The 27148-nt window shown below is 35.1% G+C and overlaps 2 protein-coding genes across 3 annotated transcripts in view; one reads left to right on the forward strand and one right to left on the reverse strand.

The window, feature by feature from the left end:
* LOC123561047 (UBX domain-containing protein 4-like) overlaps positions 1-27148 on the forward strand; it is a 64176-nt gene that overhangs the window by 28234 nt on the left and 8794 nt on the right. The window contains exons 3-9 of the mRNA XM_053516634.1: positions 11853-11958; positions 12735-12763; positions 13552-13670; positions 15260-15438; positions 15744-15798; positions 17800-17969; positions 18580-18702. Coding sequence (XP_053372609.1) covers positions 11853-11958; positions 12735-12763; positions 13552-13670; positions 15260-15438; positions 15744-15798; positions 17800-17969; positions 18580-18702 — 781 coding nt within the window. The remainder of the gene's footprint in view (positions 1-11852; positions 11959-12734; positions 12764-13551; positions 13671-15259; positions 15439-15743; positions 15799-17799; positions 17970-18579; positions 18703-27148) is intronic.
* Positions 2698-7018, reverse strand: LOC128546268 (uncharacterized G-patch domain protein DDB_G0278987-like). 2 transcript variants are annotated; one of them, XM_053516632.1, is made up of 2 exons: positions 4081-7018; positions 2698-3475 (listed from the first exon to the last, which is right to left on the reverse strand). In XM_053516632.1, the coding sequence occupies exons 1-2, from the start codon at positions 4948-4950 to the stop codon at positions 2744-2746; spliced, it is 1602 nt and encodes a 533-aa protein (XP_053372607.1). In that variant the 5' UTR covers positions 4951-7018; the 3' UTR covers positions 2698-2743. Both variants share the same exon structure in this region, with proteins under 2 accessions (XP_053372607.1, XP_053372608.1).

Here is a 27148-nt window from a genome sequence, read left to right on the forward strand (position 1 = left end):
GGGTGGGAGTGGCAAATTAAATCAATGTCGACTGTTCAACAAAGTGTCGAAAAATGTTGGTCTAAAACGCGCGAAATTCTATAAGTAATTCTCGCGTATTAATACTTCATAAACAACTTTGGTTTGACCAATGAAAAGCAAAGGAATGGCATAGTGAAGTGACGTAAAAATGTAAACAAAAAACAGCTGATGAGGGTTGATAAAAATGTTCGGAAAAACAGCTGATTGAGGATTGATAAAAATGTTCAGAGACAGGATATTTAGAATTCGTATAATTAAATGATTTTGTGTAGCCAAAATGCAATACATTATCCTCTTTTTCAATATACACAACTGACTACTATTAATATAATAATGGATTTAATTCAGGTGCATCGACACTTAATATAACAAGTTAAAGTAGGTCATTTAATTACAATGTTGAACTTCAACAATACAACAACAGTCCTACAATTTATGACTCACTTGTTAAGTCTAATATGCCTTTAGGCTAAAGAAATACCTGCACAAAATGTCCCAAGGCTTCAACACGCCAACTCCCAGCCCAAAAATTAAGCATAATAAAAGCAAATAACAAAACAAACTAAATACACAGATAAACAAACTTTACAAAACTTACATTATCTGTCATCAAAAGAAAACCTGTGAAAACACAAGATATTGTAATAAACATGAATAATCAAATTTATCAATTACATATCTATCTGTACTGATGATGAATAATCCCCTACCCTAAAAAAAACCAAGAATTCTAGAGAAGTGTCACATACTACATCCACTAGAAACAGACTCTGCCGGAGTAAGATACCTCCTTTAAAGAGTCCCCTGACTAGAGAGATTAATTACTCCCTCTGTAGTCAAACCTCTAGGAATTGATGCACTTGCTAAGAAGTTAAAAAACCCAACCCTTATATAACCTCTAGGAATTTTGACATTAAAGTTTGCACAATAACTTGAAAAGATTAACATGAACACAACACAAGTTAAACAATATATATGTATATATGAAGTTGGTGATCTTGAAATCATCTCCCTTTACACATCAACAATGCTTTTGACAATTTGAAAAAAGAAATTCCAAATGGTAGCAACGTGTAGGCAGAGCTAGTGAATATAATATCAGTCCTTAATTTTGGGAATTCTTGTTTTTGTTCTTTTGTCCTTATCAAGTATTACTTAAAAAGATGAACAATTGTATTGATAAAACACTGTCGAAGTCGACGTGTGCCTTCTATGTTAAGATGCAAACCCCCATCTCTAATGGCAAACAACTCTCTAACTGGTTTACCAAATCTAAAAAAGCATCTGAAAGATGAAACAAACTGACAATTCCTGTTGTCACATAACTTTTGCAACTGTACATTAATTGATTTTATTTTTTTTACCCGAAACTTTATGATCTAAAGGTCTAGGTAAAATGCTGGAAAAAATTATATATGTATTGGAGTTGCTACGTACAGTTGATATGAGGTCGTTATAAGCACTCATAATACTACCTTCTGAAAAATTAGTTATGTCATTGGTGCCAACGTGAAATATTGTACACGGAGATGACACTAAGTCTATATTCTTTGCAATTCTTGTCGTGAGACGAGTAATATTTATTCCTGGAAAGGGAATTACTTTTGTCTGGCGAATATCTGTCACGTATTTCGCTATGGAATCTGACAAAATGGTGACTTTAATATCTGTAAAAATATATAAACATTGATACTAAAATTCTCAGCGTCCTTGTTATACAACAATTGTTTTTTGTTGTTGATTAGACAATTTTGGAAAACATCTCCCGAATAATATTAAGTTTCTCTACCCACGAAAGTTCTAAATAGCACTTATATGCATCAGATTTCCAGTCACCTAGTAACTGAATGTGTTCTGGAAGAACATTAGACTGAAATGCCAGAGTAGCAAAACCTCTTCTGAAAGATTGCGTAGAAAAGTCTCTTGGATTTAAATTAATTTTGTAAATGCATTCCCTAAACTTTTTGAGAAAAAGCCGATATGTGATGCTTTTACCGCCTGGCAGACAAAATAACACACCATATGAGTTATTAATATTCAATTTAATTAGCTTCCAGTATGTCGAAACAGGGCATAATTTGGATGATAAACGTAATAAGGGAGACACAACTTCCCTTTCTCCATACTGAATTGTTTTTGACCAGCGAAAATGTACTAAAAGGTAATCAGGAAATATTTCAATATCGTCTTTGTGTAAGAACTTGCTATTAGCTAAATCATGTCGTGTAGTTGGTACTAAATTAGACTTGCGAGCAACCAGGAAAAAGGCAAAAACAAACAAGCACCAATAAACTATGTCATTTGGATCCGAAAAGTCTAAAATTTCATAAATATCGTTCAGAATTTGAATGGTGACTGGTTGAGCACTATGTACTGTGTGTTGTTTTAATCTGGCCATTCCTCTCAAAGACAATTTAAGCAGATATATGTTAATATGTTCAAAATCATACCCCAAAAGGGCATGCATAGTTTTGATTCCCGAAATGTAATTTCGTATACTGGCTATAGATTTAAATGTCCTGCTCAAAAACTGAGCGTATAACTGTAATGTTTGTGTTGAAGTAGGTAAAAATTTAAAATTAAAAAACAAACAAAACAATAAAAAACTCTCCCATTGAACTTTTAAGTTCTTATTTGTACCTGAAGCTGAAGCTGTGGATATCTTCAGTTCCGGTCTCAACTTGAGTAATTCTGAAACAGAACCAATTTCTAATTACAGAAATTACCACTCGTGTGAAAACTGAAAACAACTATCTGTGGCATTTAATTCTGTTAATTCACGCAACTGTGCACATAACCTTTGAAACTCCAGTTGATAAGAAGAGTGTAAATGCCATCTTGATAAACAGTCAGACAACCTATTTGCTGAACCTTCTAAATGACACGCCTTAACCTGAAACTCATGTATTGATGCTAGAAAACAAATTTCGCGAAGACACTGCTGCAAAAATCTGCATCTAGCTTTACCTGAATTGACTACTATACAAGCCGCCTGATTGTCACAAAAAATGATGATCTTTTTTCCTTTCCACTGTGAACCCCAAAGTTTTAGGCACACTATTACAGACAGGAGTTCTAAACCGCTGATATGTATTTTTTTTTCCATAATGAACTTTGGAAATTCCCTGTGAAAAAACTGGGAACCAAACATACCACCACAGCCTGACAAGCAACTGTCAGATAAGAATATTCCATCACCAACAGACCATTCTCCATAATCTATTAAGGATATTCCATTATACAATGGAAGAAATTTATCCCACCAACATAAATCTTGCTTAACCTCTAAAGGCAGTGGAAAGCTGAGATCATTATGTGCATAACATTCTCTGAGCCAATTTAAAATCCGATTTATGAAAACTCTACTGGATCGAACACAAGCTCCAACAAAATTTAGTTTTCCTAGCAACTTTTGTATATCCTTCAAGGAAGCGTGTGTTCTGTTTAACCATTCCTTAAGGTAGTTCTGCACGTTTGAAAAACCGGAAGTGATGGCGTATCGTCACTTTTCCGGAAAACGTAGAATAATGCCTGGATTCGGCGTACGGAAACGAAAATCAGTTTATGAATTAAGGGCAACCTGTGAGTAAATGTATTAAAATGACACTGTTACTATCTTTCTAAAGTTAAAGTATGATATAAAAACATCTTACACATTAAATAATTCAAAATAATGTCTTAAAATAGCTTGAAATAGGCGGTTCACTTAAATCGTAGCCAAATATCTCAAAAATAAGCACACGGACCTATACATTTTAGTTCACCATATTATAGGCCATATCTTTATTTACGACTGTGAGAGGTTTCGTTAAAATCTACATTGTAGAAATATTTCTATTCGCGAAAATGTTTTGAAAATTGCGTTTTTCCCAAAGACTCCCATTATGAAAACTTGCGTGAGGTCGAAATTTTTCAAATCAGTGTAGCAAAAAATCAAGCACACGACCCTATCTTTTTTATTTGCTGAATTTTCTTAGCATATTCCGAAGTTTTGAAAATACAGAGTTTAATCAAATTCTACATTGTAGAAAAAATTTCGATCCTAACGTGCAGAACTACCTTAATTAGTAACTTTATCTCAGAAAGCTTATCAGGAGTAACCTGCATTGCCATGCTTTCACTATCAAAAAGAACTCCTAAAAATATCATAAGGGTGGATGGAGAACAAGCTTTTTCCATCGCTTCATCAATTCCACTCTTGACCAGTAAACTACGCAACAGTGAAAAGGCAAACGGTGCAATAACCTTATTTTCTGCACCCGCAAAATCATCCAAGTAATTTAATACAGCTACCCCAAAGTTCCACATCATATTCGCAAAAGCGTTTGTAACACGTTGACAAATTTGAGCTGCCGACCTTAATCCCATTGACAAGACTGTGTCACAAAATATATGACCTTTCCAAGAAAAAGCTACCAAGTTATAGTTAGATGGACAAATACTGATCTGTCTGTATGCTCTACTTAAGTCTAACTTATACATTAAGCAACCCTGACCTTTACTTTTAATTAAAGCAACAAAGTCATCAATTTTAGGAAAAACCAATAGTACTTCTTCTCCGAGATAACTATCTTTAGAAATATGATCATTAACAGCTGAACCATCTTTTGGAAAGCTAAGATCTAGGATAACTCGTCTATCAACTTTATTGGCCTTTGGTACAGTGTTTAGTGGACTAATTTTTATTTGCTCGGCAAATGGATTCTCTGAAAAGGGTCCTATGATTGCTTTATTTGTTGCCTCCTTAATCAAATATTTCTCTAAGTCAGTTGGAAAATCTCTTGCTCCTTTGTGATTTTTAATTCCTAACTTATTATCCGAACTGCTTGATTGTACTTGTATTTCTGATTCATCATATCCGATAGGAAAACCATACTTCAGTAAATCACAAACCATGAGATCCGAATAATTATGTAACATTTTTTTCATAAATTCTGTATCTATTTTTGAATTAACTGGAACTTTACAACCCTCAAAATTGTATTTACCAGACTGTTTTACTAAATGATGTACTCTTAATTTTGTTTCAGAATCTTCATTTAAAATATTTTTAACTCCTTTACAAATTTTACATCTATTACCATGTTTACAAAACCCTGTTTCTTTTATGTACGCATTATTTTTGAATGAATCAATACAGAACTTTGGTAAAAAAATGTCTACAACAGTTTGGTTACTTTCATTTTTTGGCAGTCAAGCAGAGAAATGTGGACAGGCCGACGAACATTCAGGATGGTTCAGTTCCTTATGATCAGTTTGCCAACAAGTTGCGCATATGTGCTTTGCCAATCTCATTTTTCCTTTATAAGCCATTATATGTGAATTATTGCTGGAGCACTTGTTTCTTTGAAATTTAGAACAAAACCACAACTTTTCACTTTCATTGCTGCCTGCCTGAGAAGAGAAACTTTTAGATTTAGAATTATTCTCTGATGATTTGACCTTTGCTTTATATCTGGACAGTACTGCATTTTCAACATACTGAAAATCACTGTCCCACTTTTTGTGACCTAATTCTACCTCTCTCAGAACTGCCGCATAAAGTGTTCTTATCACGGAAAAGTCATACACACTATTCAAGTACATTAACCTTTTTAACAACTCAAGCCTACCTTGCTTCTCAGTTTTGGAAGTTTTGCTACTGGAAATGATTTCAATTTCACCAGCTACAAACAAATTTATCTCTAAGTTATTGAATTCTATATTATGGCTTACAAAGTCAAATCTTAAATGAGCCTGAGGATATCTTTGTTTATAGGTGACAGAATCAGAAGATTTTGATTTAATACCCGATTTTTTCTTTTTACTCTTAGATTTTTTCTTGTTTGAAGAAGAACTTGATGAGTCTGATTTTGATTCACTAGAATTCAACGAGCTACTTTCACTAGAGCTTAAAATATCAGAGTCACTAGTACTACTGTCTTCTAAAATCCCTAACTTAGACAATTCTTGTATTGTTTTTTTCTTCAAACCCGGGATTTTTCTCAAATCATTTATATTTAGTGTGTCCATACCTTTGTCTTCTTCTTTTTTCTTCTTCTTCCCGCCAGATTTGTCTTTCTTTGACCTCTCCGAATTTTTGCTAGTTTTGGTCGTTGTTGAATTGTCCGAATTCTCGGCAGTTTTGTCTTTCCTTGGCTTATCCGAATTCTCGGCAGTTTTGTCTTTCCTTGGCTTATCCGAATTCTCGGCAGTTTTGGTCGTTGTTGACACTTCTGATTCTAGTTTCTCTAACTCCTTTTCTCTTTCTATCACCTCCTGTCGGAGAGCATCAAGTTCCTGTTTTTTACGCAGTCGCTTGGTTTTTTCTTCTATTTCTGCCAATTTCTTCTTCAGATTAGCAGTTTCTTCGACATCTGAATCACCCGGCGCATTTTCAGTAATCGAGGGTTTCAGATGCACGCCTTCTGGACTCAAGGGGTTACCCACGGTTGATGGTAATGGCAGACATTCGTGCATTTTTTTTTATAATCAATCTCCGGTTTGCTCCTGTCCGACTTTCTTTCCGCCATACCCACAACTTCACACGTCAATTCAAATAAAGTCACAAAAAACACAATGATATAATAATTTAACATTCAGTTCTCCTCAAGGAGCCTCTTCACTAAATATAGCCTCTAAATCAATAGTCTCTATGTCATTGTTATAATTAAATTCCTTTCTAATTATCCATAAATTTATCAATATCGGGTCACATCTAAACCCTCAAATTAAATCAGTGTCGACTGTTCAACGAAGTGTCGAAAAATGTTCAGAGACAGGATATTTAGAATTCGTATAATTAAATGATTTTGTGTAGCCAAAATGCAATACATTAAGCATTTCAGTTACACAACCCTCATGCCGAGATTTATAATCGTTTTTAGCTCATCTGATTTTTTTGAAAAAAAATGATGAGTTATTGTCATCACTTGAGCGGTTGTCGGCATCGGCGTTGCCCGGTTAAGTTTTATGTTTAGGTCAGCTTTTCTCCTAAACTATCAAAGCTATTGCTTTGAAACTTGGAATACTTGTTCACCATCATAAGCTGACCCTGTATAGCAAGAAACATAACTCCATCTTGCTTTTTGCAAGATTTATGGCCCCTTTTGTACTTAGAAAATATCAGATTTCTTGGTTAAGTTTTATGTTTAGGTCAACTTTTCTCCTAAACTATCAAAGCTATTGCTTTGAAACTTGGAATACTTGTTCACCATCATAAGCAGATCCTGTACATCAAGAAACATAACTCCATCTTGCTTTTTGCAAGAATTATTGCCCCTTTTGGACTTAGAAAATCAGTTTTCTTGGTTAAGTTTTATGTTTAGGTCAGCTTTTATCCTAAACTATCAAAGCTATTGCTTTAAAACTTGCAACACTTGTTCACCATCATAAGTTGACCCTGTACAGCAAGAAACATAACTCCATCCTGCTTTTTGCAAGATTTATGGCCCCTTTTGGACTTAGAAAATATCAGATTTCTTGGTAAAGTTTCATGTTTAGGTCAACTTTTTCTCTTAAACTATCAAAGCTATTGCTTTGAAATGCAACACTTGTTCACCTTCATCAGCTGACCCTGTTTAGCAAGCAACATTACTCCATCCTGCTTTTTAGCTCACCTGTCACATAGTGACAAGGTGAGCTTTTGTGATCACGCAGCGTCCGTCGTCCGTCCGTGCGTACGTGCGTCCGTGTGTCCGTAAACTTTTGCTTGTGACCACTCTAGAGGTCACATTTTTTGTGGGATCTTTATGAAAGTTGGTCAGAATGTTCATCTTGATGATATCTAGGTCAAGTTCGAAACTGGGTCACGTGCCTTCAAAAACTAGGTCATTAGGTCTAAAAATAGAAAAACCTTGTGACCTCTCTAGAGGCCATATATTTCACAAGATCTTCATGAAAATTGGTCAGAATGTTAATCTTGATGATATCTGGGTCAGATTCGAAACCGGGTCACGTGCCTTCAAAAACTAGGTCAGTAGGTCTAAAAATAGAAAAACCTTGTGACCTCTCTAGAGGCCATATTTTTCATGGGATCTGTATGAAAGTTAGTCTGAATGTTCATCTTGATGATATCTAGGTCAAGTTCGAAACTGGGTCACGTGCGGTCAAAAACTAGGTCAGTAGGTCTAAAAATAGAAAAACCTTGTGACCTCTCTAGAGGCCATATATTTCATGAGATCTTCATGAAAATTGGTCAGAATGTTCACCTTGATGATATCTAGGTCAAGTTCGAAAGTGGGTCACGTGCCATCAAAAACTAGGTCAGTAGGTCAAATAATAGAAAAACCTTGTGACCTCTCTAGAGGCCATATTTTTCATGGGATCTGTATGAAAGTTAGTCTGAATGTTCATCTTGATGATATCTAGGTCAAGTTTAAAACGGTCATGTACGGTCAAAAACTAGGTCAGTAGGTCTAAAAGTAGAAAAACCTTGTGACCTCTCTAGAGGCCATACTTGTGAATGGATCTCCATAAAAATTGGTCAGAATGTTCATCTTGATGATATCTAGATCAAGTTCGAAAGTGGGTCACGTGCCGTCAAAAAGTAGGTCAGTAGGTCAAATAATGAAAAAACGTTGTGACCTCTCTAGAGGCCATATTTTTCATGGGATCTGTATGAAAGTTGGTCTGGATGTTTATCTTGATGATATATAGGTCAAGTTTGAAACTGGGTCAACTGCAATCAAAAACTAGGTCAGTAGGTCTTGAAATAGAAAAACCTTGTGACCTCTTTAGAGGCCATACCCTTGAATGGATCTTCATGAAAATTGGTCAGAATGTTCACCTTGATGATATCTAGGTCAAGTTTGAAACTGGGTCACGTGCCTTAAAAACTAGGTCAGTAGGTCAAATAATAAAAAAAACCTTGTGATCTATCTAGAGGCCATACATTTCTTGGGAACTGTATGAAAGTTGGTCTGAATGTTCATCTTGATGATATCTAGGTCAAATTTGAAACTGGGTCAACTGCGGTCAAAAACCAGGTCAGTAGGTCTGAAATTATTAAAATCTTTTGACCTCTCTAGAGGCCATATTTTTCAATGGATCTTCATGAAAATTGATCTGAATGTTCACCTTGATGATATCTAGGTCAATTTCGAATCTGGGTCACGTGCGGTCAAAAACTAGGCCAGTAGGTTTAAAAATAGAAAAACCTTGTGACCTCTCTAGAGGCCATATTTTTCATGAGATCTTCATGAAAATTAGTGAGAATGTTCACCTTGATGATATCTAGGTAAAGTTCAAAACAGGGTCACGTACCTTCGAAAACTAGGTCAATAGGTCAAATAATAGAAAAACCTTGTGACCTCTCTAGAGACCATATTTTTCAATGGATCTTCATGAAAATTGGTCAGAATTTTTATCTTGATAATATCTAGGTCAAGTTCAAAACTGGGTCACATGAGCTCTAAAACTAGGTCACTATGTCAAATAATAGAAAAAAACGATGTCATACTCAAAACTGGGTCATGTGGGAAGAGGTGAGCGATTCAGGACCATCATGGTCCTCTTGTTGCAATAATTATTGCCCCTTTTGGACTTAGAAAATCATTTTCTTGGTTGAGTATTATGTTTAAGTCGACTTTTCTCATAAACTATCAAAGCTATTGCTTTAAAACTTGCAACAGTTTTTCACCATCATAAGTGGACACTGTACATCAAGAAACATAACTCTATCCTGCTTTTTGCAAGAATGATGGCCCTTTTTTGACTTAGAAAATCGTGGGTAGGACAATATTTCTATTACACAAAAAAAATCAGATGAGCGTCAGCACCCGCAAGGCGGTGCTCTTGTTAATAAATCTAGCTGCTTGTCATTGAATTTTTTCAAGATTTGTAATATCACTTTGTTTATAGGGGTCCCATACAATAGCCGCAATTTCAAGTGTTGACCTTATTAATGCAACATATGCTAGTCTTTTACTTTCCATAGGGGCATGCTTTAAGTTTCTTTTTAAGAATCCAAGTGTTGAATTTGCTTTTTTAGAGATGTTTCTTATATGGGTGCACCATTGTAAGTCATTTGAAATAGTAATTCCTAAATACGGGTTTGTTTCAACCTCTTTCAGGATTGTATCGTCAAGCTGATAAAAAAATGAAGAACGTGACTTTACACTTAATATATAACATTTTTTAGCATTAAAACGCACTCCCCAATTCTTTGCCCAGATTTCTAGGTTGGATAGATCGTTCTGTAGAGTTTGATGGTGGGCAGACGCCGAGTGTCCATGTTTTTTTTGTTAACAGTGATGTTTTTCTAGCGGCTTAAACTTTCTTAAAACACAAATGATATCAATATTTTTTGATCAGTGGAAAGGATATAAAACAAGCAATTTATTGATAACTTTTAATTATTATTTCGAAATAAAATGAATTATGAACACTTAACTTGCAGTGTTTTTTCTAAAAGCATCGCTACACCGCTATTAAAATCATATGTCATTTAAAACGGTTATTCATTTTCAAAAGATATTTGAATAAATAAATATGAAAATCGTAAGCATTTCAAAACTTTCTGAATTTTTAAAATCCACATATGAACGAAAAAGTTGTTAAAAATTCTGATTCCATACACAAACAATGTAAAAATATTTTGTTTTGCTCATCACCAGATAAACAGGTGTTGATGTGTGACATAGGGCGATCTCTCCTATATGCTGTTTTGGATCTCTGAGCTGAAACGAACCCCGTAATTGAAACCTAACCAGAAGTTGTGCCAGAAATCTGTCACGCTATAAATAATTTCATCAAATCAAATGCCACATACTTCCCTTTTAATTCAGTATATTTTAAATCAATTTTTCTTTTAATCTGGTATAAAATGAACAATGCGGAAGTGTGTTATTGTTGTGTTATCAATCCACCATTTTGGGTTATTGACCTTTAATTGTTTTAAAATTCACAGATGTATCTGGAAATTAAATGTCTTTCAAGATATATTCCCCTCATTCACAAGACAACCTATTTGACAGAGGATATCCGATATAGAATCATTGATAGGGCTGTAACGAGTATCCGAGTACTCAGATAATCCACGAATTCGACCAAAAGTTCGAGTATGGATATTCGTCATTGTCAAGATCGTTGGATCGCGATCTTTTTCTTTAATACATGCAGTACGTAAAATTCTATCAATAAAACTAAATAAAAGCCACACTGAACGTCTTTAATGAATTTTCTTGCACATCTAAGATGATTACGCGTTGTCAGATTCTTAACCGGTGTAAACAAATGTCTTAGGTAGAGTTAGCATCGGTCTTATATTCGAACCAAAATCAATATGAAATCTGTCATAACAGTGAATAAACATTTATCATTTAAGAAATTAAATTCAATAAAAAGTTAAATTACAAAATTTCTTTCCAACAAGTAAAGTTTTCTTATCAAAAAATGTGAAACTGTTACTAAATATTGTGATATTAATGACCGACGTCATATCGTTCACCTGCAAGAACAAGAATGGTCGAACATTAATGAAGTCCACCAGCTAAATCTGACTTTATTTAATGAGCAAAACATTAAACATAAGTCATAACTGTTAAATTGAGCACTATGAGAACTGCAAAGTTTAAATTCCATAAAGAAATGGTACTTATATAACAGTCTTGCATTTTTGTACCATTATAAGTTGCTGGTGATCCGTGGTTCGAATCAGATCGGATCGCCTTTTGTCTGACGATCCACAGCCCTAATCATTGAAGGATCACAGGGAAGATTAGGCAAACCTCAAATATGCCAAGTTCTCTATAAATAAAGTTATTATTATTATTTTGAATTTGCTTGATTTCTGTTGTATTTGTATTCTAGAAATCTATATCAGTTTATATTATATCTTTTTGGATTTTAAGGAAAAGATGAGCTTTCTCAGCAGATGAATGCCACCTGGGACAGTGAGGTTGTGTCACAATATATTGAAGAAAATGATGCAGTTGCTGTCAAAATTGAAAGTACAAGGTAAGTAAGCATTATCTAGATATGAAAGTATAATAGAATGTAACAGACGTTAATTTTAAAGCTATCACATATTAACAGTGAGAATGTGATAATTATGATAGAATCTCAATCTAACTTCTTAATGGCAATGTTATTTTTTCTGTAGGTTTTCTTTCTGCAAATTAGATTTGTGGCTTTAAATGTTCATACAACATGTTTAAAATTTACTGTTGTCTCTTCATTAGTATTATACTTCAATATGGATATAAATAAAAGTAGTCCAGGAACACCATTTCCACTTGGTGTAATACAGATTTGAATTCTGTCAATGTTTGTGTGTTGTTTTTTTACAGAATAATTATTGGTATATAAATATACTGTGCAGAGGACCATCACTCACTTAACCTTTTACACTGCTAAATTTCTTATTTAAAAAGTGGACTGGTCTGGTAAAATTTATTATTTGAAGAGGTGTTTACTGAAAATTTACCATCTGAATAGTGAACAGTGCAGACCATGATCAGCCTGCACTTGTTTGCAAAGGTAGACTCAGTTGCTGTCAAGCAGACTAAGGTTAAGCATTGATGACTTCATGACATAATATTTCCTTGCGTATCGCTCTTCCCCTTGCAACCACAAGGGATTGGTGCTTTACTTTATTTGTTATAAATACTTCACAAGTGTAGTACTACCACTCTGTTATTTTAACTGTATAGATAATTAAAATGAAATGTTCTAAAGCAGCTCTAATGCATCTGAACTTGGTAGTAAAATTTAATTTCTGTTTCTATTTTCAGCGAAGAGTGCAAATTCTTTTCACAGATTTGTATCCTTTTGCATTTACATAGATATTAGAATTTAGATACAGTTATAGTCATATATAATAGAAATTTATTGAAATCTTTTATATCATTATATTATCTTTATGGTGACAAGTTGATCCGACTTTCATGCATGACTGAGGTGACTGTTTCAAATGTAGTCACAAGAGTGTGTGTGTGTTAGCTTACTGTAGCCTGTATGAGCAGCTCCTCTTGAAGGTTGGAGGTGAAATTTAGTGGGAGGTTAGGGCAGTATACAAAAGATGCTTCCCAGGATTTAGCATGCCAGGTGTAAAGCACCTATTCAAGGAACTCTTTCAGAAAGTTAGTATTTTTTTAGTTGGAGAAGCAGAAGATCAAACTCAGGAAACCAAACAGTAGTACTACTGGATCACTGTATCAGCTCTTTTATATAGTCACAAAACCACCAGGGTCTAAGGTTATAAACTAAATTTTGAGACCAGCCTCAGAAGGCAGCCTTGCCATTGGTCAGTTTCAAAAATGGGCTCACTATCGTCCAATCAGATGCCGAGACTTTTGGGCTGGTCTTTATACTTGGTGTGATAACCTTGAAGCCAGTAGTGGTTTTTACAGGAAGTTGAGTCAGATGTGATTGAAAAAGAAAACTTCATGTTCACAGCCATGATAAAATAGGTAAATATCAACTTCTAATTGTATATTCTGTCTGAGATGCTCTGTAAATTTTTTAATTTATTCAATGGGATTTTATTTTGTTGATTGGCACAAGGTAAATGATACAAAAATTTCACATATAGTTCTTAACCATATATAGATCCTGTTGTTGTTGTACCGTCGGTGTTCTGTATAGGGGAAGGTGGAGTTCCCCTAGAAGTGATTGGTGGACATGTCCAGCCAGATGACTTTCTAACCAAACTGAAACAGGTCGAACAGGTAATAGTTGTCTTTTTTATGGACACATTGAAATAGTAACATTACATGTAGCTCAGGCTCACTGTGAAATACTTTTTCTCTGGTTAAATCAGTATTAATGTTTTTATTATGGCAAACTTTTCAAATTTGTGTAAATTACTGCTAATGTGTCTGGAAGCTATAAAACAAAAACCATGCAGAAGTTACTGGATATTCTTGTATGTCAGACAGGATTTTCCTGTGTTTTAGCCAATACTGGAAAAACTTGTCTTACACCCCAGGCTGTAAAGATGACTTGCATGCTGTAATTTATGTTCATATGCTACTAACATAAAATAGTGCTTGAAATTTTTTAAAAGCATTATTTTATTTCATTTCTTCTATAATTTTGAGAATATGGTAAGCAAGAAAAAGAATCAGTCACTAATAAAAAGTTTTATAATCCTGACATGATCAATGTATCTTCTGCACTGGAAGAGATGTCTACCATTATAATTATTGAAGACAATAAGCATTTGCCATTTAATAGTATAAATTGTCATAAAATGAACATGTGTTCCATGATAGACATATATATTGATTGCCAGCTGTCACTTATGTGTGATTATTTGGAGTAAATGTTTTCTCTATACTCTAGGAGTGCATGTATATGACGTAGTAGTGAAGGTTTGTTGTTAATTCTTCAGCATACAAATTTTATTCTGTGATTTGGTCATTTTAGTGTTTTAACAATATTATAAGCCATTTTTATTTTATTGCTGAGAGTTGCTTTAGGATCCTTTTAAATATCATTGAAGAGCTGGACCCTAAACAGCACATTTAAATCCAACTTCTGGTATTGAATTCTGTGTCTTAAAGTTAAAGATAATGGATAAATTGATGAAAATTAAGAATAAATATTCTTTAGCTCATCTGATTTTTTGAAAAAAAAAATGATGAGTTATTGTCATCACTTGATCGGCGTCGGCTGGTTAAGTTTTATGTTTAGGTCAGCTTTTCTCCTAAACTATCAAAGATATTGCTTTGAAACTTGGAACACTTGTTTATCATCATTAGCTGACCCTGTACACCAAGACATAACTCCATCCTGCTTTTTGCAAGAATTATGGCCCCTTTTGGACTTAGAAAATATCAGATTTCTTGGTTAAGTTTTAAGTTTCGGTCAACTTTTTCTCTCAAACTATCAAAACTATTGCTTTGAAACTTGCAACACTTGTTCACCATCATAAGCTGACCCTGTACAGCAAGAAACATAACTCCATCCTGCTTTTTTGCAATAATTATTGCCCCTTTTGGACTTAGAAAATCAGTTTTATTGGTTGAGTATTATGTTTAAGTCAGCTTTTCTCATTAACTATCAAAGCTATTGCTTTAAAACTTGCAACAGTTTGTCACCATCATAAGCGGACGCTGTACATTAAGAAACATAACTCTATCCTGCTTTTTGCAAAAATGATGGCCCTTTTTAGACTTAGAAAGTCATGGGTAGGACAATATTTCTATTATACAAAAAAATCAGATGAGCGTCAGCACCCGCAAGGCGGTGCTCTTGTTTCTTCCTTAGAATCATTATTTTGTGTAATGAGCTTTGCATTTGTATCTGTTTGAAGATGCATGCAGCCCAGAAGGAAAGTAATACCCAACCCACTCCAAACACAGGTCAGCAGGCTACAGCAGCGCCCTCTACCCAGGGGCAAGTAACTCCGACAGCTGAGAGTAATGGAGCATCAACTTCACAAGCTGGAGCCAGTGGGGACCCAGCAGTACGATTAGAAGAGAAAGTAGAGAAGTAAAAAGTTTATTTGATCAGTTAATTAGTATAGGCAGAATGTTACCATTATTACAAAATGCTGTGTATACAAATGTACTTCTGTCTAGTAATTAATGCATGTCTAGTCTAATCAGATCCTTTGATAAAGCTATGGTGTTAAAATTTATTGTTAAAAGTTGATATAGTTTAATTCCTGTGCAAATGGTATCGTTCATACATAAAACAAATTTTGACCAAATGAAAGGTAACTGTAATACAGGTAAATGTAATAAACAGTATGTTTACTTCCATAAGTTTGAAGACTTCATGTTATTGTTTTGTAGAGCAAAAGAATTGCTGGAGAAAAAGAAAGCAGAAAAAGCACAGAAAGAGTTTGAGGTTTGTATCTATCTATCTGCCTACTATGTAAGCCTTTACAGGACTTTAGACAATTTTGTGCATGTCAAGCCATCACATAGTTATAAAAAATGAAAAGAAATCTAGCCAACGAAAAGGGAAGGGACAATGTATCAGTGATTAAAAGATGAAAGTAGGGGTGAAAAGCCAGTTTATGATATATCAAAAACATGGAACTGTCATGGGTTAGATAGAATAGAATATGGTATGGGAGACTTTTTCATTGGACTAAAGTCATAACGAAAAATTAATATTTATTATAGACAGTGGTTTTAGAGATTAACCTGTAAGATAGTGGATGATAATGTTGTGGTATCCTTGTTAGAGAAATAGATAACCTTCAGTGGGATAGCAACCAGATGATTTGAAATTTTATACATATTACGGGAGTCTTATGCGGCGATCCAACCTGCACCCATGTACACTAGATAGCATTTCTGCGACACTTGAAGTGGGGCCAAACTCAGACATAGCCCGATGCAGTGCCCATCTTTGAACTGTTTTTCTTGTGTTGTAGATCACAAGGAATTATGATTTAGCTTTAGAGACTTCAAGTTCCTTTTAAAGAAATAGAAGTTCCTAATTGACACAAACAGAAACAAGTCACCTAATTCACTGGATTCAAAACCCCTTCAGATGCCAGTAATGGGGACCCTGTGTGTTTTTAGCTGACCTGAGCACAAAGTGCGCAAGGTGAGCTATTGTAATCACCCTGTGTCCGTGGTCATGTGTTTTGCGTCGTCAATAGTTTTGACTTTTAACACTCACTAGGTCACAATCTTAATGAAACTTGTTCAGAGTATTACCCTCAGTTAAATCTCTAAGTTCTTTACAGGGTCATCTGGGGTCAAAAAGAGTAGATCACTAGGTTAGTTTATAGGAAAGCATTGTTAACACTCCAGAGGAAAATTTTCTACCTCATCTTTTGGAAACATTGGCAGAATGTTAGTGTCTGTGAAATGTATGGCAAGTTTAAAACTGGGTTACCTGAGGTCAAAAACTAGGTCACAAGGTCAAAGCATAGAATAACCCTGTTAGCACTTCAGAGGCCACATTTCTGTTAACTTTGTCAGATGTTTGTCTCTGGAATCTAGATTAGTTCCAGAACTGGGTTACACAGTCAGAAACTAGTTCACTTGGTCGAATCATGGAAAGACCGTGTTAAAACTGTAGAGAACAAATTTTCTTTGTCTTCCTGGTTGTCATAAATCTTTGTCAGAATGTTTTTCTGTATAAAATCTTTGTCAAGTTCAGAACTGGAGGTCGTAAACTAGGTCACTAGGTCAAAAGACATTTTCCTATTCAGATTGCCTATCTGTAAAAACTGACCTAGGGCTAGGCTTCTGAAATAGCATGATAAAGATAGTTAAAGATCATTTCTTGATATATTCGAATAAATTTTACAAGTTTGTGAATAAAAAAGATTACATTTCTCATTATCATTTCTATTGAAACATGAACATTTAATCATTCTTCCGTTTTAAACATCTTTCCCCCCAGTGACGCAACAAAATATTTCACATGCTTTTGTAAGTAATTATTATATACGTATGCTGCAAAAATGGTACTTGGTCACAGGGGGGATAGTGTCAAAAATTGAAAAAATACATACAGGGTGTCAGCAAATGAATTTTACATAAAATAATTTGACACTTATTGCATAGGTTTCTTTAACCTTATATAGCTACAGCTTTATTATTATTATTACTTATTATTTAGTATTGATTTCTTGACAGTGATCGAAATAAGTTTTAAGGAGCTAACCTAAACACTTCCACTACTATGCAGTTACCACTGTTCTCAAATAAGACTGATTCTTCAAAGTGGAAAAAGAATTTTGAAATTGTCATATTGGCCAAAATTTAAAATATTTGGCTCCAGAAAAGCTACAGGCAAAATTGAAGAATTTTTTCATTCTCAGTTGGATGCCAAATATTGAATGAGTGAAAACTATATAATCGTTGGTGTCTTATTTTTTCTTAGAAAAGTAGAGAAGAGGAGATCAAACGTAGGAAGTTAGGGTCTGATTTACAAAAACTGAAACAAAACCAACAAGAAATACAGATGAAAGAATTGAAGGAACAAATGAGAAAGGATAAAGAAGAAGAAAAGAAGGCTAAAGAAAAAATAAAACAACAGATTGCTAGAGATCGGTATGGAAAAAGTTACAAAATTCTAGTTACCAATATTTGTATTTATGCACATTATCTTAAATTACCTTTTTCCAGTCGTATAGTTTCCTGAGCCTAGCATTCCTGTTTGAAATGTTTAAATTTTCATATTAAAATTTTCTTACATTATGATTTTCGCAGGAACTTACTTAAGTCAGACTTGAAGTACTTACTAGTAAAATGTTATAGAATTAGTATGATGTTTGTCAACATATTTAATGTTCACTCAATGCTGTTCATGAATATAGTTCCACAACACCAGTGTAATAGATAGGGTCTATGTGACCTAGTAGTTTAGGGTGCATACTTGTACTTACTTGCCTCCTGCCAATTTGGTTTGGAAACGTTTCTTGTGCGTACATTCGTTTCAAATGAGGAAGCCATCCGGCTGTCTTATGAAAGGTTGTTGGCTCTACCTAGGTGCCTACACTAGCCTGAAATAATGGCCTGAGGGGTACCTGGTTTCTGCCTCCAACTTGAAAAGCTGGAAAATTGCCATATTACCTATGATTATGTGGGTGTGGTGCAAATCCAACAAAATAAAATGATAAAATGATTTTTTTACATATAGAAGTAAATATTGTTGTTTTAGAGAAGAAAGACAGGCAAAGTTTGAGAAGGAGAAACAAGAACGAGATAAAGCTGCAGAGGAGAAAAAACGTGAGAAACTTGTGGAGCAACAGAGACTGGCTGCTGCAGAGGAGGCAAGAAAAAGGTGAGAGGATAATATGTGAGGTGTGGATTGATAGGTGACAGGGCCCATCTGGGAAGCTCAATAGGCTGAGAACAAGACTTACAGTCGGGATGTTGACAGTAAGATTCCAGTATTTGGCATATGTTCTGAGTCTGAAGAGTCTGAAGTAATTTGTCCTCCATCTCGTGAGTCTTGTGGAGAAATTGTCATTTAATTGCAGAGAACATGTCAGCGCTTGTACAGAATCTGGGAACACTGTTCCTATTATCTGACCAGCTTTACATAACTGAAATACTGTTGAAAATGTTAAACTGAGTCAGATAAATAAAACAAGATGTTAGGACAAAAAGGAAGGAAAAAACTAAGATGTGGGGTTTCTCATGCAGAAATTGGCTCAAATTGTAGAAAAAAATTTAGTCTAATAAAACTGAATCATTATCATATCATTATCCTATAAATGGTGTTTATTTTATTTTTGGTGTTTTGTTGCCCAAGGCACATTACCTATATACAATTACTAGCAATCAAGACATAACTATAGTTTTCAGCCTGTTTCCAAAGTCTGAAATCTCATTGGGACCACAAACATATTAAGCTATAAGCTTATTCCTTTTTTATATGTACTCTTTAGCTCAGTGGTAAATGCAATGGCTTCTCAGGTCATAGGTTGGGGATAAAACCCTACTGGAAGCTGGAATCTTCATGAAAAGAATACTTTTGGTCTTTCAGAGGACCTATGTAGGTGCTTTACAACTTGACAGCTAACATTTCTGGATGAGTCGCCAATATTGACAGCCAGTTGCAACTTAAAAAAAACTTTGATACAAACTAGAGATGTTAATTGATTGAATGGTTTACCGTTAGAACATCTAATTATCAGTTAGTGAAATCAAAAACTAGTTAATCACATTCTTTCTTTAAGATAATACATGTAATGGCTTAAAAATTGTATTCAGTTGTGGTCATAATTTCAAATTTTAATTGTGACAAAATGGTCAATGACAGTCTGTCGGTTTGATAGACGTTGATCATTAAAACACTCTCCGAGGGTGTGCAAGTCACTTATCTTATGACTTAATCTGTATCTGTTAAAATACAAATTACTGAGCAAACTTACACACTTAATAACATAATATTTTTAGCTGTAAGTAGACCTCCTCTTTTGTCAGTCTTTTGTCATAAGACTTATTATTTTTGATTAAAAAATAATAATATTTATTTTTGCGACAGAAGCGTTTTTGTTGAGTTATCACCATAAAAGCCAAGGGGATAACATTGTTGTTTTGTTTCTATTTCGCTGACTTCCGGTACTGGCTAATAAATACCAGTCTTCGGTTTTCTCCATCCTTTTCCGTTCTGATCAGCTGATCGAGAGTCATCATATTAAAAGTTTATAAATCTAGAAACATCGTTCTTGATAACGAATAAAAATGCCAGGCAGATCGAGGTAGAGGCGTAAAGCGGAAGGTGAGGAGCGTCAGCCAAGCTGCAGATGATGGTTCGAGGTTGTTTCAACCCGACCCAGGTAATTTATGTACAGATACGCCAAATTCTAGTTTGATTGATTTTGAAAAAATAATGAGAGTTTCAGTTTATATTCCTTCTTATCTGTCTGATAAAGGGTGTGGTGGCAAATCTTAAACGACCGACAAGTGTCATGTACGGAATCAAATCCAGCCTCAGAGTCTAATGAGGTCATAGAACAGTCGGATAAAACTGATAAAAATATGCAGGATGACTCGAAACACAGTCTAAATCTATCTAATCCTTTTAATTTTGGCAATGCAGTAAATATTTCTAATGCGCCTGAAATGGTACCTTTAGCTGATGATGATATTACGGCACACGTGCCAGCGATAATAAAACAGCAAATAGCTAAGAACGAGTATGTAAATATCGCACTGTTACTAAAAAGTGCCGTAGAATTGTCGGAATACAATAATACTGGATTGCTGAGCGTGTCGCTCGATGGCAAAATCGAGGCACGCTCAAATCAATGTAAAGAAAAGATTCCAAATATTGAAAAATGGACAGATGCATTAATAATTTTTGCCTCTATTTACCTATCTTCTCATACGGACAAAGTATACGAGATGTTCCATTACATGTGGTTTATAAGAGAATGTGCCGTGCGACAAAGTGGCACGGGTTGGAGAGAGTATGATGAACAGTTTAGGCTTAGGCAAGCGTTACGCCCATCATCATGGTCATGTATTAATAACGATCTGTGGTGGAGATGTGTCCAAACGCGGCGTGCCGCCCCATTTTCGGGAACATCTACGCTACGCTCATGTAATCAATTCAATCAAGGCACGTGCCACTGGAGAATGTGTAAATATCCACATATTTGCTCGGAATGTGGTGCTCATCATCCAGCAGCACAATGCCCCAACAAAAATAATCGTAGATTTGATCTGCCTACATTTCAAACAAAAGTGTGCAAACATTTCGGAGAAGGTTCTTTCAAAATTCACAAAGAGCTTGAGGCCGTGGATTATTCAGGGGCACACCTTCCAAAAATCAGTAACGCCGCAATCGATTTAACTTCCATCCCGAACAATTTTGATGTGTTGAATTTAGCAAAAACACCAATAAATGAGGATGCTCTATATAGAAAGTTAGCAAATTACAGTCATAAGGATGCTTCAGTTTTAGCAAACGGTTTTAAGTTCGGTTTTGACATGCATTACTCGGGTCCACGTTTGACAAGGGAATGTAAAAATTTGAGATCGGCTTTAACAAATCCAAAGATAGTTCAAGAAAAACTTAGCAAAGAAATTTTACGGGAGAATGGCCGGTCCGTTTAGAGTTAAACCTTTTAAAAATCTCATTGTTTCACCAGTTGGTTTAGTACCCAAGAAAAATCCCGGTGAGTACAGATTAATTCATCGTTTATCCTTTCCCGACGGCGAGTCGGTAAATTCCTATATTGACAGAGAATTTTGCTCAGTTACATATACGAATTTTGATGAAGCTGTGAAAATGATTCAAAATTTGGGTAGACACTGTAAACTTTTTAAAATGGACCGGAAGAGTGCATTTCGTTTGATTCCTATTAGACATCAAGATTTTGAGCTGCTAGGTATAAAATTAGGTGATTTTTATTTTGTTGATAAGGCTCTCCCATTTGGTGCAGCTGTAAGCTGTAAAACATTTGAAAAATTTGCTACGTTTTTGGAACATGTCGTTAAAAAGAAAAAGACTTCGGGCCAACTTACTCATTATCTTGATGACTTTTTAGGCGGCGATAGGTCTTTTCAATTGTGTAGGTCAAATATGAGCATTTTTAATGACTGTATGAAAGAGCTGAATGTCCCGCTAGCAGACGAAAAAACAGAGGGACCATCAGAAATAATAATATTTCTTGGGCTTGAACTCGACTCGAACAAAATGCAGGTTCGAATTCCGTTAGACAAAGTCAGTGAAGTTGTCAAAAAAAATAAATGACATACGGTCTAAACAGAAAGCAACTCTAAAGGAAATTCAATCATTGATTGGCTCATTAAATTTTTGTTGTAGAGCTATTACCGCCGGCCGCCCATTTTGTCGTCGGTTGATTAACGCAACGTGCGGTCTGTCTAAACCATACCACCATTTAAGAATAAGTAACGATATGCAACTCGATCTGGAAATGTGGCTTTCCTTTTTTAAGCACCACAATGGTATTTCCGTATTCCATGACAGGTTTTGGGTGTCAAATGACGAAATGCAATTATTCACAGATAGTGCTGGAGGCCAAGGTTGCGGGTTCGGGATATTTTTATAAAGGTCATTGGTGTCAAGAGCTTTGGCCGCAGTCGTGGCGTCAACAAAATATTACGGCTGACATTACAGTTCTGGAACTATTTCCTATTTTAGTTGCGGTGGTCATTTGGGGACAGGAATTGAAAAATAAGAAAATAAGATTTAATTGTGATAATGAAGCGGTAGTGTGCATTTTGAATACTTTAACATCTAAATCGGGGAAAGTGATGTGTTTGGTTCGTGCGTTAACTTTGAAGTTGTTAAACTTAAACATTTTGCTCAGAGCAAGTCATGTTCGCGGCGTGCATAATACCATTTGTGACGCTTTGTTCCGTTATCAGAAAGCAAGGTTTAGAGAACTAGCCCCCGACGCGGACAAGTATCCAGTTCAAGTACCAATGCACCTTTGGAATGTCTTCGAGTCACAGCAAATAATCTAATAAAAATAGCCTAGCTGGAAACACAAAAACTTACAGTTCAGCTTTAAATGCCTTCAACAAGTTCAGGAGTACTTATAAATTATCGGAAAAATGGCCTTCAAATCCGCAGTAAAATTTTATTGTTTGTCGCCTATTGCTACGATAAAGTATTATCGTTATGGTCAGTCAAAACGTATGTAGCGGGTCTTGCATATTTTCACAAGATCAATGGCTGGTTAAAATTGATGTAAAACTTTATTATCACCAAACTGTTAGGGAGATGCTCCCGATTAAGAAAGGCTCGAATAACAAAAGCTTTCTCCCTAAAGTCATTGAAGAACGAAAAGTGTGCAAATCTCGGTATGAAATAACAGTATTTTCGGCGGTTTGGGTATTAGCTTATTTCGGTCTTTTTCGAATTAGTGAATTGGTAGCTTGTTTGCCTATCGGTTTAAATTATAATAATAAGACTGATGACGTAACAGTGTCATGAGATAATCATTCCATAATTGTTAAACTTGATAAGTACAAAACTAAGCAATCTGGTATTTCCACACTTATCAGGATTCCTGAAGAAAGTGATTCAAACTTATGCCCTGTTAAAACTTTGAATAAGTTTCTATCTATAAGGCCCAAAGTAGGCGGTGCCTTGTTTTGTCACGCTGACGGTAAAACTGTGACAAGATATCAATTTACAGCTCTCTTGAACAAATATATTTCAGACTTGAACTTAGAGATTTACAAATCCCCCAATTTTCGTATAGGCCGGGCAACAGTCTTAGCAATCGAGGGAGTGCCTGTATCTGTCATTAAGCAATTAGGGCGCTGGTCTTCACATTCCTATAAAAATATAGAAGGTAGTGTCAATAGTAAACGTTATGGTAAAATAGTGCTTATTACGTCTGTACTTGCTAAGTTATAGTCTATTTTCACATTGTTTTTAACTCAAATATTTTAACTGTCATAATATAGTGATCTGCTTCCCTGAATTTTTGGGGAAATAAATTTTATCAATTTATTGTGGCAGAAAAATTCATCCGGTCGTATGAGCGGGCAAGCATATGTATTGTGACTTACGGATAGCTCATAATTTTTATATACACCGAAGTTTCATTAGGTGAGTTGCGGCTCGTGGCTTCACTTAAGGTGCTCCTTTCAGGACACAGATCTTGGGTAGCCCAATGCCGTTATTCACTTGCTTATATATCATTACAAGTATTTTCAATCCTGTTACGAAGTTGACGTACTCGTCATCGTGATGGTATGTCGGTTTAATGTATATGGCATCAGTATAAATAGGTTATGGTAAATGTAAGTTATCAATTGCTCGCCACGGTCGACTCCAGTCATCGGTGTATACGTTCACTGTATAAATTGTTAAATTAATGTTGGTTCTAGTCAATCAGCGATTGACTGTGTATGTAGTTATTCTAGTCAATCAGCGATTGACTGTGTATGTGGTTATTCAATCAGTGATTGATAGTGTATGTAGTGATTGACTGTGTATGTAGTTATTCTAGTCAATCAGTGATTGACTGTGTATGTAGTTATCTTGACTGTATAATGAGTTTAAGTTCCATGTTCATGAGGAACCGTGTGGCCTGTTCTAGTCAATCAGCGATTGACTGTTTAATAAATTCATGATCATGAGGAATCGTCCACTTGCACTTGCACCCTGTGGACGGTACTGATCGATCTGCGATCGATCTGTTGTCTGTGAAGCTAATATTATATAATGTACAGGTGATATCGTGGTGAAGTTTTGTTATTACCTGTTGACTGTAATTTTATGCGTCCGCGGTATGGTTAAATGTGTTTCTAACATAATTTGGTTTTATGACACGGTTCGTATGGTTGTGAACTAGGTTTTGCCCGTAAATAGAAACAATCTAGTGTAATTCCTAGTGTCACGATTAAAATGTTTCCATTAAAACCTGGAATCTTGAAGAGGTGAAATAATACATATGCTTGCTTGCTCGACGTCGGTTTTTACAATTTTGATATAGCCTGGGGTTTACAATTTACGAAACATTATCCAGCATATCATTTCACACGGCCATATCTGCCACTTACTAATACTAAGGATTGTCTTACTGTCTGATTGTTGGTGCCAATGTTGATGTTAGATAAATTAAACTCGGTAGTATCGTTAAAGGTGTTTATTGTCTTTTTAATTCTAGAGTCTTAAAATAAGACTTATTATTTTTGATTAAAAAATAATAATATTTATTTTTGCGGCAGAAGCGTTTTTGTTGAGTTATCACCATAAAAGCCGAGGGGATAAGATTGTTGTTTTGTTTCTATTTCGCTGACTTCCGGTATAGGCTAATAAATACCAGTCTTCGGTTTTCTCCATCCTTTTCCGTTCTGATCAGCTGATCGAGAGTCATCATATTAAAAGTTTGTAAACACGCCCACCACACCCTTTAATAATTAAAGAAGATTAATTTAGTTGTTTTGTAAATTTTTAATGTGTCAAAGTACATATATTCATGAAAGTTAGTCTTGTATAGGTTGTTAAATACAATATTATGTAACAATGTGTTCTGCCGAAGTTAATTTACATTGCAGACTGTACAGTATGATGAATTGAGATGGCACCATTTATAGACAGTTGTAAAGAAGCTACACCTAAATCAACATCATTATGTTAGGATTTCTTTCGGGAACAGATACTCCCATTCGGGAACAGATACTCCTGCAAATTGTAACTGACTTGCATATGATAATGGTGTGATGGCAAACAAGTGATGTTTCGCAGTCTACTTTCGTTAACTTCATACGTAACATTCAGACAATCCAGTTTAAAGGTGTACTTGCTTCAAATATATTATCTGTGGGTCATTATTATGTGCTTGAAGTATGAACTGTGTGTTTGGTCGAGATAATGTGCTTCAACTCTATGAACTGTCGACCAAGACTAAGAGAGTGAAATTTTAACTGATGGTTTAGTTTATGTCTTAGACAAATATGAACTATGGATCCAAATGGTGCTTGAAACATATGTCACTGAAGTGTTGGTTTGGACTATATATCGGTGGAAAATATAAACTGTTAGTTCAAGCTATACAGGTGCTTGAAGTGTATGAACTGTATCAATTTTGTATATTTCTGTAAACGTATATTTTGAAAACCATGAGATCAATTAATTTTACTGTGTAAATTTTGTAAATCATATGATGTAATTCTTAATTATACATCTAGTCGTGTGATAATTTTTACTCGAGCAGGCAAGTGTGGTTTGGTCGTTTGATAAAAACATTAGTATAAGTTTTCATTAGGTGAGTTGCGGCTTTGGAATTCACTTAAGGTGCTCCTTTCAGGACACAGATCTTGGGTAGCCCAATGTCTTTATTCACTTGCTTATATATCATTACAAGTATTTTCAATCGTGTTACGAAGTTGACGTACTCGTCATCGTGTCGGTATGTCGGTTTACTGTATATGGCATCAGTATAAATAGGTTATGGTAAATGTAAGTTATCAATTGCTCGCCACGGTCGATTCTAGTCATCGGTGTATATGTTCACTGTATAAATTGTTAAATTAATGTTTGTTCTAGTCAATCAGCGATTGACTGTGTATGTAGTTATTCTAGTCAATCAGCGATTGACTGTGTATGTGGTTATTCAATCAGCGATTGATAGTGTATGTAGTGATTGACTGTGTATGTAGTTATTCTAGTCAATCAGTGATTGACTGTGTATGTAGTTATTCTAGTCAATCAGTGATTGACTGTGTATGTAGTTATCTTGACTGTATAATGAGTTTAAGTTCCATGTTCATGAGGAACCGTGTGGCCTGTTCTAGTCAATCAGCGATTGACTGTTTAATAAATCCATGATCATGAGGAATCGTCCACTTGCACTTGCACCCTGTGGACGGTTCTGATCGATCTGTGATCGATCTGTTGTCTGTGAAACTAATATTATATAATGTACAGGTGATATCGTGGTGAAGTTTTGTTATTACCCGTTGACTGTAATTTTATGCGTCCGCGGTATGGTTAAATGTGTTTCTAACGTAATTTGGTTTTATGACACGGTTCGTATGGTTGTGAACTAGGTTTTGCCCGTAAATAGAAACAATCTAGTGTAATTCCTAGTGTCACGATTAAAATGTTTCCATTAAAACCTGGAATCTTGAAGAGGTGAAATAATACATATGCTTGCTTGCTCGACGTCGGTTTTTACAATTTTGATATAGCCTGGGGTTTACAATTTACGAAACATTATCCAGCATATCATTTCACACGTCCATATCTGCCACTTACTAAAACTAAGGATTGTCTTACTGTCTGATTG

This window comes from Mercenaria mercenaria, chromosome 10 (genome assembly GCF_021730395.1).
Source record: "Mercenaria mercenaria strain notata chromosome 10, MADL_Memer_1, whole genome shotgun sequence".
NCBI classification, from domain to species: Eukaryota; Metazoa; Mollusca; class Bivalvia; order Venerida; family Veneridae; genus Mercenaria; species Mercenaria mercenaria.